Source organism: Otolemur garnettii, unplaced genomic scaffold (genome assembly GCF_000181295.1).
Source record: "Otolemur garnettii isolate 467f Iridium unplaced genomic scaffold, OtoGar3 scaffold00065, whole genome shotgun sequence".
NCBI classification, from domain to species: domain Eukaryota; kingdom Metazoa; phylum Chordata; class Mammalia; order Primates; family Galagidae; genus Otolemur; species Otolemur garnettii.
Window position 1 is genome coordinate 369973 of NW_003852460.1, and position 16545 is coordinate 386517.

Below are 16545 nucleotides of genomic sequence, written 5' to 3' on the forward strand. Positions count from 1 at the left end.
TGCCTCCGGGATGGACGGACGTTCTTTCTCTGGAATATTTTTCTAAAGACATCAGTTCTGGAAGTCGCGGTTGAACGGCAGAGAGGCTGCCTAGCGCTCTGGTTCCGCCAAGAGTGTGCTAACCATTAGATGTCCTTGGCGTTCTGGGGGGGCGACTGTAGTTTGTCGAAGCAAACACTGGAAACTTTGGGCAGGTGGGCATGGCGGCTCCAGAGCCGCCCGAGGCCCGGTGTACTACTGAGACTACTCGTATGCGTAATGTTCCCACCTGGGCCCGAGCGCCCTGGGACTCTGGGCGCAGGAGCTGGAACCCGGGAAGGAAGACAGACACTGAACCGGTACCGGGCCAGCCAGGCCTGTGACCACAACGCCCTGTGCGTGCCCCAACTGTCCCCGCCACCCGCACTGACTCGATTCGCTTTCTGCCGAAGCTTTCGGCCTGGGTCTCTCTGGCCCACTGTGAGCGGTAGATGGATTCGTTTCTTTCACCTGCATATTAAAACTGGAGAGAAAAGGCAACAGATTTTGAGCTTGTTGTGTTCCTGCCTATGTCCGAGGCCCAGCAGTAACGAGGAGGGGAACCCACAATTGGGGGGCCGCCAGGAGGAAGAAGACCGGTGTCGCTCCTCCGGGGTCCCCTCGCAAGGAGATCAGTGCCAGAACTGGAAATGAAAATCAAAATACACCCCTAAGATTTATTCCTCGGAACATTAATTACCGCCGAGACTGCTCCCTGCGAGCGCTTAATTTATTCATTACGAGGGAGAGCGGCTCTATTGTTTGTTTAGCGGTGATCTCCAGAAAAGGGCTTTTTTTTTTTTTTTGGCTGTCCTTGTGACAAACTGCTTTGCTCCCTGAGAAAAATTCTGTTTGTCTTCAATAAAACATAAAGTAAAGGTCGTGTGATTAAATCTGAAAGGAGGGAGTTTTAATGTCCACCATATGTTTGCAAAGTAAACGATGGGGTGGGGGGGGACGGGAAGTGAAAATTCTTCAGAAGCTTCCCCCACACAAAGCAAACACAGTTTCCTCCTTAGAAATCATATTGTTAAACATGCATGCTTTTTTGTTTTTGGAAAGTGTGCTGTTTTAGAGACACCTGCCCCTCCCACCCTAACACACAGGGACTACTGGGAACTGTAGGAAAAGACACCAAAACAAACAGAATAAGCAAATACATTCCCAGGGGAGGCCCCCTCTGGAGAGGACTGGACAGAAATCCTTCCCCATTACACCCTTTATTAATATTACAGACGCTGCACTCTGGACAAGATCAATCTCACCCATTCACCAGCAAAAGCCCACCTTAATGAAAATCTATTAGCCTCACATTTGAAACGTGAGCGTTTGCATAAATCAATAAGCAGCCTAGGAGGGGGGTACCCGGGGTTCTAAACCTGACATGTGGGGGGAATGGAGGCAGTCTGAGAAACATGTTAAGACATCTGAAACCCCCCCACCCTCAAATCAATACTTATGCATATTTAATATGTGGGGAGGGGTCGATGGTTGTAAAAAAAAAAGGCCAAACTTCAGTAAAAACCATGAATAACACCCCCTCCCTTCTTATTATTAATAGAAATTTTCTGTGGAATTAAGTGCCAGGAATGTGGTTCACACATAAGGGACGTGACTGTGTATCTTTTCTCCTTTCTGGGAGAACCAAGGGCAAGCCAAGGTGACTGGTGGGGCTACGGAGATGGGGCAGAGGCCCCAGCCGTCCCGGCCCAGCCCCAGCAATTGCCTCTCTGCCATTAAGAGCTCTGGGCATGAAATTTGATTTAAAGTAAATAACATTGGGACCAGGCGAGTGGAGCTTCCTTTTACTGGGCTAAAACTGAAAAATCAAAGCTGTACTTTGCAGGAATTAAAGAAATCAAATGTTAAATCTTTGAATATTCATTGCTTTCCCTTGATATTTTAAAAGGAGAGAGAGAGAAATTGATTAGTTGCAACAAGCACTTGCACAAATTCACCTAATGAACATGTGAAAAGGAAGATTATTTTATAAACTCAACAAAGGCCAGTGTCCATTTCCTCAGCCCTCAGAAGCCTGTCCCTGGGGTCTTTTTTTCCACCAGACACGGATGGAGGGTGACCTGTGGCTGCAGGCGTTTCTTGGGGAATGTCCAGCACACAGAGGTGCCTGGATGCCCAATTTTAAGTAGTATGGGTTCCAGACCAAGTTTCCAGAACGGACACAAGAGCTAATAAGTCTTCAGGCCCATTTCATTTCTGCAGTTGGTGAAGCAAGAGACGAAAATCCCACCACCAAAAATCGCTCCAATCCAGCAGGTCAGGGCGGTAGAGCTCGGTGGTTCTGACCCTGTTTCCTGGGGCTCCTGATCATGTCTCAGCTCTGCTGAGTCCGGAGAAGCATCTTCAGAGGACGCTGGGCTGAGCCTACAGAAGTAGCCCGGATAACGTTGAGAGGGGGTGGGCGTTCAGGACCTCCAGCCCTCCAGGCGTCAGGTCTCTGCAGCTTCGCCCTGGACCGTGGTAGTTGGAATTTAGGGAGGGTGAGCCTGAGCAGAAATAATCACAAACTCAGCTTCCAGCAGCAATGAGGGGCGACCGAGGCTAGGAGAAACACTTGGGGTGGCGCTTGTCTCCCTGGGTGCCCCCAGCCCCGGTTGCAGGACCACAGGGAGAGCTCTCCCACGTAGGGAGAGACTCTCCTCTCCCTCCCAAGTGCCCAGCTGGTGCGCACACGGGCCAGCGCCCCGAGCGCGTGGGCGACGCAGACATTGAGTGTCTGGAGAGCCCCAGAAGCCCACGCTTGTGTTAAGAGGAGCCGGGATCCCTGCCTTCGTCCTGAGAGCAAGGTCTCCTAACACTGTGTTTCGTTTTATTTCGTTTCCGGTCTCCTCCTAGATGGAACAGAGTGGGAGGGTGGGGTGGAGGAGGGGGACAAGGGGCGGTCAGAGGTCCGTGAACTGCCCAGCCCAGTCCTCACCCCGGGTCTCCAGGCCCTTCAGTAGAGGTGGGGGTGGAGGTGGGGGCATCCAAAGCGAATCAGGGTCCAAGACTGCGCCTGGCGCCTGGCGTAGTGCACGCTGCAGTTTGCTGAAAAGCGGCCTGGGAACTTTCATTTCCTTCCAGAAATCTTTTCTCTGTCTCTCTTTTTTTAAACTTCCTTTTCTTCTCTCCCCCCCCTTCCTCTTGTGCTTGTCTTTAGGAGAAGGAAGTGACCTCCTTTCTAGCCACAAACTTTTCTGAAACTTGTCTCCTTTGGAAGAGTTGGCAAAATGCGTTTAAGCCACAAAACCATCCACATTTTCATAACAGGTCTTGTCTCCCCAACTGCCTGGTGCGCTCGCTCTCTCTCTCTCTCTCTCTCTCTAGGAAGTGCCCATAAAAAGTCAAACAAGCACCCCTTATGTGAGGTCCAGGCTCTGGAGGTGCAGACCGTCCCCTCCTGTTGGAAACCGTAAATGCTCCGTTTCATAACGCAGCCCGGACCCTGCAGACTTGGGCCACAGCTCAGGTTCACAGAAATGTGTCCTAGAGAAAGTTCTTGCCTGGCCTAAAGTATTATAAATAACACTCAGAGGAGGCATTTCCTGTCTCTATCTTGGAAGGGGACAGGGGAGGGGCTTAAGGGGACCCCGCTGCTCCTCCTCCCCAAAGGCTGGGGTGAGGGGAGGCCGGGCTCTGTGCTCATCGCTCAGGAAAACTGATTTTTACCATCAGATGACTCACTTGCCTGACCAGTAACTCTTAGGACAGACGAGGCCTTGGAGATGGAGGGAACTGCTGATGAAGACACGCCTGCATTATTCAAAATCTTTCCTTTGCACAGAGAAACAGTTTTAAGGCTCCAGTTGAAGGGGGCAAGAGGAGAGAGAGCGTCACTTCTCTCCTGGGCTTACGGGTCTCTGAAATCCAGAGTCCCAGTCTGGTGCCACTTGCCTGGCCCCAACTCCTGAAGGTTCCCAGACCTTGACCCGGTGTTTTCTGTTGGACAGAGAGTCATAGAGCCCTGTCCCTGGGTGGCCCTGCGCTGGTCTGGGGGACAGGGGGAGGTCTGGGGCTTCTCTCCCGCCTCCCCTGGGAAGGAGCCTCAGGCTTGGGAAGCCTCAAGCCAACCCCGGGAAGGTTTGGGCCCCAGCTATAGGGGAGGTGGATTTCAGGAGGGGCCCGGAGCACCTACGTGGGGTCTCACTACTGGGTCGCTGAGGACCCCGCCTTCCCATCAGGGGCTGGGGAAATGAAGGAGGGAGGCGGTGAGAAGTGCAAAAGTTACCCCACCCCCAGGACCCCCGAAAGTTGCTCTGGACCTAGAAGCCCTTTCCCCAGTCTCTCTGTGTCTGTCTCTGTCTCTCTGTCTCTCTCTCTCTCTCACACACACACACACACACACCCCCCTTAGCATCACTCTGCAGACCCGGCTGGGGCGGAAGATGAACGCAGATGGTTGGTAGAAGAGCGGGAGACCCAAGCCCGGCTCTGCCCCAGAACAAGCGAGCGCCAACCCCGGGGCGCCCCGCGCCCGCGCCCCCTGCCCGCCCCCGCTCCGGGCGCACCGCGGCTCCCCCTAACCGCCCCGCGAGGCTGCGGGATGTATAATGGATGAGGTCTATTTGAGATTCCGTGTGATATCCGCGAGCCTCCGCTTTGATTAGAGGGCCGCGGTGACAAAGACCTGTTTGTTACGTTTCGAAGGCTTCTTCGCCTTCGCGTTTGAAGTTCGTGGAAGGCAGAGGCCCTCAAGTCCCCGCGCGCGGGGCGGAGTAGTCCAGGACTGGGAGGGAAGGTCGGGCTACTCGGGCAGCCGCGCTCGCGGAGGAAAAGGGGTGGAGGAGAGGGGGAAGTGAGAGGAGGAGGAGGGAGGAGAGGGAGGGGACGAGAACCGAGCGAAGGACAGGGGGAGGAAGGGAAGTGGACGGTGAGGGAAGGGAAGGGGGGAGAAAGGAGAGGGAAGGAGGGAAGGAGGGAGGGAAGGAAGGAAGAATGGAGAAAAGGGGTGAGACTTCAGCACAGCCAGGCTCTCCTCCCTCCCCCTGGCGTCCTCGCCCTTCCCCACTGCCCTGGCACCTAAACTTGACCAGACCTGCGACGTCTGGGCGGCCCCCACTCAGGTTCTGGAGATAACGCTCACTTTCTTTCCCAAGAAGGCGATAAGGGTGGTGCCCAAGGGTGGCTCCCAAGGGCGCCCGCGCGGGCAGCAAGGAAAGGCCCCTCACCACCGAGGCTGGACCGGACAGGGGTGGGGGTGGGGGTCCGACTACAAGGGAGGGACACTGCGGCTTTGGAGCAGGGACTGCCTCAAGAAAATGCAAAACAAGCTCCTCCCAAATCCCAACACCTCCACCCCACCCCTGTAGCCTCCCAAAGCTGCCCCAAATTCAAGGGAGGTGCTGGGTGGGGAGGGGGTGGAGAGGGGAATGCGGGGATTATTACAAGGGGTGGGGGGAAGTGGGAAGGGGAGGGAATGTCAACTTTATTTGCAGGTGGAGTTTTGCAGAAAGGATGACACGTTTGGCTTCCAGGACGGTGAAACCAATTTCCTATTGCGGTGCAGAGAAGTTGGCGTCCCTGAGCGCATTGGAAAGGGGGAAGGCGCGAAGGCGCGAGGCAGGCAAACCGTAGCCAAACCAAATATATTAGATCGATTAGAATATATATTAGAAGTATATATGTACATGTATATATATACTTCCCAAATAAATATCCCATACACCAGAGTGACACCACGGCTCTAAAGAACGAGGCATCTGTCCGGCCGTGCGGGATCTGACGCGGGCAGAAAGGATAGATGTCTACAAACCGCTTCTCCCTGGACCCGCCGGCTTCTCCGCGTCTGCAATCACCGAGCTTCGGACGCTTGTGGCCCGGCGGCGTCCAGTCCTCGGTCTCCTGCTGTTTTTTGCAGCCGCCGCCGCCCAGGCGCCCTGGTCCACGTTGCCCCAGCCTCTTCCTCTCACTTTCGAGGTCCCTGAGCCGTGCCCAATCACACCCGCGCGCACCCGGTCCTCTCTCTAGCTCCGCGGGCCGAGTGACTTGGAATCAGTCCTCTCCCGAGATCGCGCGTACCCGCCGCCTGGTCCTTCCGGTGTCCCCGCCCTGCCGCGCGCCGACCCATAGCGAAAACATCAAGCACGGCGCGCGGCTGTGTTTCCTCACCGCGCCAACCCGCTAGGACGTCCTCGGGATCGATAAACTCCTCCTTGAGTTACGATCCCGCCAGCCATTCCTCCAAGGTGGATACCTGTTTGCGGATCGCTCGGGCGCCTGCGCCCGCTCGTGCGCGCGCGCTCTGCCTTCAAAAAATTTGATCGTTACCTCTCGACACCAAGGTGCACGGACGCCAAACAGTGATGAAATGAAAAGAAAGCCAATTGCCGGACTGGGGGGGTGGGGGAGAGAGCGCGTCTCTGCGTGCGTCCGCCGCCGAGCCCCGAGCCGTAATTGCTCCAGACAGCGAGCGCTGGGGGTTGGGCCGAGGTAGCCGCGTATAAATACTGAGATCTCAAATTCAAGGCATAAATAACAGCAGCGGTGATCCACCCTCACACGGACCGTCCTCTCCGCACGCGGGGAGGCGTGCGGACCGCAGCCCGGCTCCCAGCCAGCCCCGCAGAGCCCTGCGGACCCCGCTGCCAGCCATGGAAGAGCTGACGGCTTTTGTATCCAAATCTTTTGACCAGAAAACCAAGGAGAGCAACGGAGGTGGCGGCGGCAAGAAGGATTCGATCACGTACAGGGAAGTTTTGGAGAGCGGACTGGCGCGCTCCCGGGAGCTGGGAAACTCGGAATCCAACCTGCAGGACATTACGGAGGGCAGCGGCCACTGTCCGGTGCATTTGTTTAAAGACCACGTGGACAGTGACAAGGAGAAACTGAGAGAATTCGGCTCCGCGAGGGCTGCGGAAGGTAAGCGCGCTGGGCGCCGGCTCCGGGCCCTCCCGGGGACGGCGCCTCCTCTCCACAGAGCCTGGTCGCGGGCCCCTCATTCCGCGCACGCGGAGAGACGCTGGGAGCTGCGGCTCGCACTGCCTTCGACCCCAAACTCTGTGAATTTACAGACACGGCTCGGACAGAAAGGCTCGAGCTTCCAATCACCCGTCTTAAGAAGGGAACGAAGCAGAGACAGAAGCGGACCGGAGTTGCGCACAGACAGGGCAGAGGCAGGCAGGGAGCCGAGGAAGTGTTGGGCTGGGGCCGCGGGCTGCCAGAAGACTGGCTTCCGCCGGCATAGGCACGAGGCGCAGCTGAGGGAACTTTCTCGGGTGCCTGAAGCTGAGGGCGGCCGTAGGGCTGCTGAGTGTCGGCCCGTCTGTCTTACACGCTCTCTCCCGCACACAGAGGAGAGATCCACATACAACCCTCCCAGCTCCCAACCGCTGCCTGTTCCCCAAACCGATTAATGGGCAGAGCGGAGAACGCGCTGGCTCTGTAGTTGGAGAGGGTAAGGCTCCCAGGCAGCTCGGCAGTGTTTCCTTCAATAAGAAACTTAGCCCTTGGGTCTAGTAGACATTAGAGACACCTCAGTGCCTGCAAGTGACCGGGGATCTGGACCAGGCTTGAGGGGCGGCCGGGAACCTGGCGGCCACGCGGCAGTCCTCTCCAAGGCTGTCAGAGCGCAGCCGCCTAGCCGCGCGCAAACCCGGCCAGCGATCTCCTTCCTTCCTGCGGCCCCTCTTTCTCCAAACCTCCGCGGCGGCCGCTGCAGCTTATTACCCTGTCGTTGGAAGGGCAGGTGAAGGAACGTTTCCGGGGCTCGACCTGCGAGTCTCTCGGTACCAAGAAAGCGCCTGGCAGGGACGAATCAGAATAAAAAGGGCTAGATTTCTCAGGGGCACGGGAGTGAGGGCTCTGAGTGTGTATTTTTCATTACAAAGAGAGGAAATAGCAAAGCTTTCCTTGGAGCTTGGAGCTTTCTGGTCTGGTTTGGAACATTGTCACAGTTGAGGTATCCCCGTGAGCTCCCCAGGAAGCTGTTGTGGGTGCCACACTCTGTTGGGTGGCATGATCCCGAGGAGGCAGGCAGCTTCCCCGAGGAGGCTTTAACCTGATGTCGGCGGAGAGTTAGCAATAAACCCCAGACTGTTGACAGTCCCAGCAGCAAGGGCCCAGCCTACCTATGGTCCCCCCTCCAGGCCACTTCCCACACCTGGCTCTATAATTCATACAAAGAGAGTTTGCTTTATTGAGACGAGGCTGTGTGTGCTGGGCACTCCTCACGGCCTACATTTAACTTAAGCGGTTTCTAGGGCCCAGCCAGGCTGTCCCTTCCTGGAGGCCGAGCCCCTCCTCCGGCCTGCCTGCTCTCACCCTGACCTTGGAACCCGGGAAAGCAGACATCAGGAAGAGAGGACAGTGCCACCAAGGCCTTGGGACAGTGACAGGACAATCAGGAGTGGGGCTCAAAACAAGGGCATCAGAGACAGCCACGCTCTCCCCCTTGGCTGGGGGGAGAAAGACCCCTGGGAAGGTTCAGTTCCAGGCTGACATTTGGTAGACAGAAGTAGAATACAGATTGGGGGGGACTTAGGGTTAGGCTGCTGTGGGAACCACGAGTTCTAGGGAACAGTGTGTCCCCGCTCCCCGTCCAGGCCAGCCCTGGAGGAGCTGTGGATTCTGCAAAGCCTGTGGGGGTCTCCCAAGGATTTCTGAGGCCAGCTTCTCAGCTGGGCTCAATCCTTGAGGTTCAGATTTGGAGAAATGAGTGAAGAAGAGTTAGGGCTGCCTCTAGGAAAGGATTTACTGTTGAGAAGAAACACGGTGTTCTTGGAAATACGGTCCCTTTAGGAGGTGAAAGGAGATTTGAACTCCACGTGAAGGATCAGGGCTGCTGTGCTCACAAGCCCTCAGGGAGGCTTGTAGGAAAATGAGAGAGGGGCTACTGTTGTCCAGCTGGGGAGCCAGGGAGGGAGGGCAGAGCCCAGGATTTTCTACCCTTTAGACATTTCAGTTTGCCACCTTCGCAGGTTTCTCAGGTTTCTGGTTCGTAAGGACTCCTGTGGGGTCTGGTGTGCTGCTCAGAGGCCGTTTCAGAACTGATCTCTTTCAGAGTAGCCTCCTGAATGCCCACGTCTTACCCTTGACACCAGGGGACAGCTAATTAGGGCATCAGGGTGCATTCCGGCCGCACACAGCAGGCCCTGTGATCTGAGAAAAAGAACTCAGCAGACATCCCAGGGTGTTGGGGGGCAGCTTGTACCCTAAATCCCGGAGCTTCCCTGGTGGGAGGGGGGCTTCATTTCCCAAATTGGAAAGCAGAGGCTTTTGATGACCCTGTTCCTTGCTTTACAACTGGGCCTCCCACCGTCTCCCCCACCAAGTACAATCACACTTTTAGTCTTTGGACATTAGGAAGTGCCACCTTTGGCATCTCAGTGGAGTGAGTTCTAGACGTAAGCGTGAAAGAGAGAAAGAGTGGGGGCAAAAAACGTAAGCTTGGAGACTTCCCTGCCGGCATGGAGGTGTGTATTCAGAAAAGTGTGTGTGCTACACGGTGTGGGTCGTTCCCGGGTCTCCACCACATCCTGGAAGTAGCCTGCATCTGTCACCTTGCCTGGGAGCCGCGGGTTAGCAGCGCTCCGTGGGCCCTGGCAGGGCCACACCATTCTCTTCCCAGGGCTTCCCTCTGCTGAAGGACACATCGGGCGATTTTCCCCATACTAATTTGACTTAAAAATAATATTTAACAGCCCACTTGTCTTAAAAAGAAACAGAAGAGGAGGAGAAAAAGGTTAGGCTATGTCAACAGACGGGAAGTGGATAACTGGGAAAACTATTCTGAGATTAGGCCAGGAAACGCGTCGCCGGCATTGCCCAAGTTATTACAAAAGCAGGTCTGGGGTCTGCTTTGTGGACTTGACGCAGTCCTGGCGTCAGGGCGCCTCCCTTCCCGAGGTCCCCTTCCACCGTGCGTGTACACTGAAGTTTTCACCCCGCCGAGCAGAAACACTGACCTCGCCTGCCAGAGCAGGACGTGCGCGGGCCGTGGGAGGCGGGTGCCGGCAGAGGGACGCGGGGAGCTCGGGCCTGTGCCACTGCCGGCCTCAGCGCTCTGCCCTCGACAGGTATTTACGAATGCAAGGAGAAGCGGGAGGACGTGAAGTCGGAGGATGAGGACGGTCAGACCAAGCTCAAGCAGCGCCGCAGCCGAACCAACTTCACGCTGGAGCAGCTCAACGAGCTGGAGCGGCTCTTCGACGAGACGCATTACCCCGACGCCTTCATGCGCGAGGAGCTGAGCCAACGCCTGGGGCTTTCCGAGGCGCGCGTGCAGGTAGGAAGGCGGGCCAGGCGCGGCCAGAGGCTGCCTGGTCCTGGGGAGGGCCTTGCGCGCACTACCTGGGCCCCCTGGGCTTGAGTCCCTTTCCAGACTGTCTGCCGAGCTGGTTCGGAGTTGGGGGGCCTTTGGAGGTGTCCCGGAACCGCGCGGTTCTCGGCAAAGGGGCACATGCCCTGACAGTGGTGGTTGTCCTGCGAACCTAGGTTATCAGGAATTTGAATCTTTCTTTTTTCACCTTTTTTTTCTACTTGTCTCCTCCTCCTTGAAATATCCTGTTTCCACCTTTTTTTCCTACTTCTCTCCTCTCGGGCCGGTTAGGTCTCCCCTCCTGTCTGTCCCCTTCCCTCCCGCTCCCGGGAGGAGAGGGGCTCCACACAGCGGGCGTCTTGATGAGTGACGCTCCTGCCCGCGAGGGGCCCGATTAGCTCAGCGCGGGGAGCGCGCTGGGCCGTCTCCGTCCGATTCCCCGGGTAGCTCAGGAATCATTGCAGTCCCATCTGGCGTGCCGCTGGAGGCGGGGGCCCCTGGGTGAGCCCAGTACGTGTGCAGGGGGACGCGTGGGTAGAGCTTTCTGCACAGTTATGAAAATTAAGTTAAATGTATTCACTTATTTCTTGGGTGACGCTGGGAGACCAAAGATTCGAACCCCCAAATCACTTCCTCTTAGATACAGCTGGCCCCCGCCTGGGAGGTGGGGTCTGGAAGCTCACGGCTGTGTCATCTCCTCTCTGTGTTCTGAGCAGGACAGAAGCGGCAGAGAGACCGGGTCAGGAACCCCAGACTCTGGGGACTGGTTCGAAATAAATGAATTTAAGATTGCCAACCAGGGAGGGAGGGACGGGAAGCAGAAAGCCTTTTGGCAAAAGCTGGCTTCCCTGTTGATTATTCGGTCAGCACATTCAAACACAACTCCCTCCTTCCCGGATTTTATGCAGGAAACGAAAATACAAAATGCGTTTGGGAGAGAGTGCTTTTATACAATCTTTCTTTTAAAAAGAAAAAAAAAATCCATGGTTTTGCTCCCAGTGTCCTCCCGGCTGTGCTTAAAAAGGCTTCCTTAAAATTAAATAAATGGTTCCCAGGCATCATAGTGGGGTGTTGTCCCCGTGGCAGCGGTGGTTTCCCTCCCCCCCGCCCCCCCGCAAGATCCTGCCTAGTAATTGCCATTTGGGTGAATTTTCCCCAAGAACAGTCCGTTTCAGGTTCTCTGGCCTCAGCCAGCAGAGGAGGCTGGGACAGAAAGGGGTTCCCCCCACCCCTGTCTGCCCTTCTCCGGGAAGATGGATAGGTCTGCAGCATATAAATTAATGAAAAGATTAAACTTTTGCTGAAGGGGACATCAACTTTTATGTCATTTCCCGGTGTCTCTCTGCCTGAGATCTGTAATATCTCCCAGGCCTTGATGTACTGTTTCTATAAAAATAAATTACTTGTAATTTAATTCCACACTATTTCTTTCAGGAGTCTATTACGCGGTAGCACCTTAGCAAGAGATGTAGACCAAGTGGCAGAAAATTGCTTCTCGGGCGCCTGCCGATGGTGAGGACGCCCTAAAACAGAGGAAGGGGTGACCCATCGATCCAGAGGCGAATTAAAAATTACCGGCTGTAAATAATAATAAAAAAAACGCGGGAATAGAACGGGGCATAATTTTTCTGTCACCACAGGGGACAGAACTACATAATGAAGAAGAGAAGGCGGGGAAACCCACATAAAAATCAATTAGTTCAAACACGGATGTGTTGTGGAAATCGTGAGGATTGGAAGACAAGAGGGGGGGTGAAAAATGAACTATATTTTCGCCCTGCCTCGCACTGCTTCATAATCCTTTTCGGTACAGCCTGTCCCATGTCGTTAAAGGATAGAGTTTCAATTTAGCGTGGAAATTTGTTGTAAATAAATTGGGGACCCTTTGGAAGCTGGTCCTTATTAACCTTTTATTTCTAGTGTCGTACGAGGGGCTCATATCATCCAGCTGTCAGGGTTATAATCGAAAGTTATGAGACCACGGTAAGGGGCAGGCGGTAATTTAATTACAACAAATATCTTTGGGTTTATGGCGCAGAGCTAAATTAAATGTCATTATTCACTGTCTGTAATGGAAATCAAAACGAAATCAGATTACGGGCATTTGTGAAAAAAAAATCAGTGAGTGGTCCGTTAATGAAGAAATAACTGTCTAAACCAGTGTAGTGTGCTTTACTTACCATATTCAGGCCTAATTGGAATTGATCGTGAATCACCGCAAGACGGATTTATTATCGCTTAACGCGGTGGCTAATCCATCACTTTTATTCTTTATAATCTTATTTTTTTTCCCCCTCCCTTGGCTGAAGGGAAAGTGAGCTTCACTTCAGCTCACTTTCCAGATTTAAATCGGATTCTGGTTTTTGAAAAATGCCCTTCCAAGGAGGCAGGATTTGTTATTTTCGTGCCTGGCTGGCTTGGCTGAGGATGGGGTTGGGGACCCCCAAGGAGAGAGGGGCCGAAGACCCGCCAGGAAGGGGTCTGGTCCACCGGCGTTTGGGGGAAGGGGGGACGGGCAGGGGGCGATCTCAGCAGACTTTGGAAATAGAGCAACCGTTTGTGAATTTCAGCTTAAGGCCCAGGCAGGGGCCTTTTTGGGAATTACTTTGCCCAGGGATGTGATAAAAGTTTTCCAGTGTTCTGGAAAAGCCTGTCTGACAGGCGGCGGGCTGGATACTCCTCCTGGGAAGGAACCCGCTTCCTAAGAGCTAGGGACAAGAAAGTTCCCGTTTGCTTTCTTAAACTCCCCAATTCTTCAGACCTCCCCGGGTTTTCCTCGCCAGTCTGGAGCCACCTGGGTATCTCAGGGCTGCGGAGTCCTGTCTTTGGGCCAATTATTCTTCCTTGTGGTTAATGACTGCTATGGCGGCTTTGGGGGAGAGTTACCCTAGAAAGACTGCCCAACGGGAGGGGTGAGGGAGGGGGCTCCAAATGGCCTCCGCATAGCTGAAATGCTCGGCTCTGTGGACTGAGGGGGGGAGGCTTGTGGGAGGGTAGATGTAGGAGGTGGGGGAGGGGTGGTATGAGCACCCAAATCTTGACGTCAGGCCTGTGAATTTAGTCCAGCTAGGCAAGAGTCCCAAACTCTTGGTACCTCACCCTAAGACTCAGAACTTTTTAGAGGGGCGGGGACCCCTAAAGTGCAGAGCCTGCAATATTGGGGGGAACTCAGGACTGTGACCCACCCTCACTTCCCTGGAGCTTCCAAAGAGGGCTGTGGTGTGTCTGGGTTCAGGGAGATCAGACTTGATGGAAGAGGGGGCTTGGATGGGAGACATTTGTCCACCTGTTCCACCCCTACCTAGGCCACATTCTGGAAGTGGAAGGTCAGGTGGTGCCTAAGAAGAGTTGGAGGGAATGGGGGAGAGGAAGACGGGTATACCCACACAGAGCCTTAAAGAGACCTCAAGTTCACTTCCAGGGCTCCAGAACTCATTTCTAAAGGATATCCAGGCTAACGTCTCACTTGGAGAGGAGGGGCTCAGTCAGGGGGGACCAAGAGATAAGTTTGACAATTCTCAGTTCCAGAGTATCCAGTTACTGGTGGGAGCAGGGCCCCTTGCCTGGCCACCCCCAGGCTCCCAGGGGCCGCACCCTCCAGCCTCAGGGCAGGAATTTCTGGCTCCCAAGGCCTGCTCTGCTCATGGCCTGCGCGTCTCTGTTCTGTCCCTGTCCGCTCACGGCCTCCACTGTCTCTTCTCTGCCCCTAAGGTTTGGTTCCAGAACCGGAGAGCCAAGTGCCGGAAACAAGAAAACCAGATGCATAAAGGTGGGTGTCTGGGGTGGAGCGCCTGCTAAGGTCTCCATGGTTCTGGGAGGACCCCGGCGGCGAAGCTTCGACGCTCAGGGCTCCTGTCTCTCTCTGCAGGCGTCATCCTGGGCACAGCTAGCCACCTGGACGCCTGCAGGGTGGCGCCCTACGTGAATATGGGCGCGCTGCGGATGCCTTTCCAACAGGTAGCTGATTTTTCTTCCTCGGAACCGCAGGGGGCCCCTCCGCCTTCCTCCTGCCCCCTCCTGGCCCCTCCTCCCCTCTCCCACCCCTCCTCCCCAGGCGTCAGGGCACCCTGGCCCCTCCCGCCCTGCAGTCTCCTCGGCTAGCCCTCAGAAGAAAGGCAGCCGCCTTTACAAGGGCGCATTTATAGGCGCGTTGGCACGTATTAAAATCAGGCTGTAAAACTGCAAGAGTCACCTTTGGGGAGGTAGAAACACAAACCAAAACATAAATTTTACAAAAATCGGAGTAGGAAAAAAAATCCCACCCACCCAGGAGCCACCCACCCTGTGGCTGTCTGGTTGTCGAAAGGGGAGCCCTGCCCCTGCTCAGGTATCAGGGCCGGGACAGACACCCACCCGCGTTTACCCTCAACCGTCTTCTCCACCCAGGGCGCGAGGGTGGAGACACCCCACTTGGCACCTTCACCTTAGACTTGGGGGCCTTCCAAGCTCCAAGCAGAGGTGGAGGCAGCAGGGCCCGGGCCTGGACACCAGGGTGCCAGGGGTCAGAAAAGAACTGGGAGCCCAAGAGTCCCAAGGGGCGCCCCCATTCTGGGTCAATGTTGAGGAGGAGGAAGGGGAGAAGCTGAGCAGTGGGAGGCACCGGGTCCTCAGGTCCAGAGCGCCGCGCCCACGTGCTCCCGGCTTTGCCCACGTGCGCCCTGCCTTGACTCAGGGCAGCCCCTAGCGAGGCACCAGCGTGGCCCCAACTTGCAGAACGAGAGACTAGCCCCATGGGTGCGCGGTCTCCACCCGTGACCGGTTTACTCCAAGGAGGAAGTCATGGTCTATACTGGGAGGTTTGTAGAGGGACTGGGGTCTCCCCTGGCAGGCGGGGGTAGCGAGTCGGGTATATGTACATCAGGGTGCCAGCAGCATACTGGCTGTCTTGGGACATGAAAAAGGGCTTCCAAGGCCTCTCACCCTGGGTGGCAGGGCCCGCGCCCCTCCTCCATTCACCCTGTCCTCTGTGCCTCAGTGCCAGCCTTGCCAGCAGAAAGGAGGCCCCATCGCGTCACAGGACAGCTGTCCTCTGGAGCACAGGGTGTCGGCCTAGAACCGAATGCAATTAGGCCGTGGAGCCCGCAGGCCAGGCAGGGCAACTCGTATTGCAGACTAGGAGAGCCGGTGCCCTTGGGAGAGGAGGCGGTGGGGAAATCGAGATCATTGAGGGCAGAGGAGCCTGGAGTTCCCTGGGGGCTGTGCTCATTCTGGTCGTGGAGAGCCCCTTGGACTTTTCGCTCTGTCCTGATTCGTCTCAGTCCAAAGTGGCCAGTGGCCCCGTGGGCACGGGCACGAGGGTGTACAAGGGCCATCTCTGGCTCCCCGCGCGGAAGGAGAGTGGGATGGTGGTCCCTATGGCAGGGGAAAGGCGACAGACTCAAGGCAAGGAGAAGGCTTTAGGGTAGGGAAGCCCCCTACTCCCCCCAGCCAAAGTAACTAGGGTGGGTCTCCCCCTGACCCCGCAGGTCCAGGCGCAGCTGCAGCTGGAAGGCGTGGCGCACGCGCACCCGCACCTGCATCCGCACCTGGCGGCGCACGCCCCCTACTTGATGTTCCCGCCGCCGCCCTTCGGGCTGCCCATCGCGTCGCTGGCGGAGTCCGCCTCGGCCGCCGCCGTGGTCGCCGCCGCCGCCAAAAGCAACAGCAAAAACTCCAGCATCGCCGACCTGCGGCTGAAGGCGCGCAAGCACGCCGAGGCCCTAGGCCTCTGACCCGCCGCGCGGCCCCCAAGCCCCGCGCCCCTGCCGGCCCTGCGTCCTGCACTCAACCCCTCCGAGCCCCTCACGGCCGGCCAGCTGGATGCCCCTGGCACAGCAGCGGGCTGGGGGAGGAGGAGGCGCCCCCACCCAGGGGCTGCCCACGCCCGACCAAGCCAGACCCTCTGCGCAGAGACTCTGCGGAAGAGAAAGCAGGCGAGCGGCGGTGCGCGCACCCTGCGTGTCCTGGGACGCTGGGCCGGCGCCGCGCGGTCCTCTGCTGCTGGCGCCCCTTCCCTGTGCATGCGGCTAACTACACACGTTTGGAAGAGCTTTCTAGAGTATATTAAACAAAAGATCCCGGGGCTGGTCTCCCCTCAAGATGCCATTTCTTCGTTGCTGACGATTTAATTCACTGCCATAAACTTTCTTTCATCTGAGGAAGCTGCGGAGCTGGTGAGGATTTGGATTCGGACTTATGCATCTGAGACAGGGGCCCTGGTTCTCATAAGGTGCCCCCCAGCTTCCAAAAGCAGCAATAAGGAGAAACGCGTCTCGGCCAAGGCTGAGGACCTA

At 56.2% G+C, this 16545-nt stretch overlaps 1 protein-coding gene across 1 annotated transcript; it reads left to right on the forward strand.

Annotated features, from left to right (window-relative positions):
- The first annotated feature begins 6507 nt into the window (after positions 1 to 6507).
- On the forward strand, positions 6508 to 15984 carry SHOX (short stature homeobox). Its single transcript, XM_003793034.1, has 5 exons — positions 6508 to 6876; positions 10032 to 10240; positions 13985 to 14042; positions 14142 to 14230; positions 15739 to 15984. The coding sequence occupies exons 1-5, from the start codon at positions 6609 to 6611 to the stop codon at positions 15982 to 15984; spliced, it is 870 nt and encodes a 289-aa protein (XP_003793082.1). The 5' UTR covers positions 6508 to 6608.
- Positions 15985 to 16545: the final 561 nt, after the last annotated feature.

Bases quoted from the DNA above. Each gene is read 5' to 3' on its own strand.
- SHOX (XM_003793034.1), top strand. From the start codon at position 6,609: ATGGAAGAGCTGACGGCTTTTGTATCCAAATCTTTTGACCAGAAAACC. The intron at 6,877-10,031 runs GTAAGCGCGCTG...TGCCCTCGACAG, and splicing joins CTCCGCGAGGGCTGCGGAAG to GTATTTACGAATGCAAGGAG. The intron at 14,043-14,141 runs GTGGGTGTCTGG...CTCTCTCTGCAG, and splicing joins AGAAAACCAGATGCATAAAG to GCGTCATCCTGGGCACAGCT.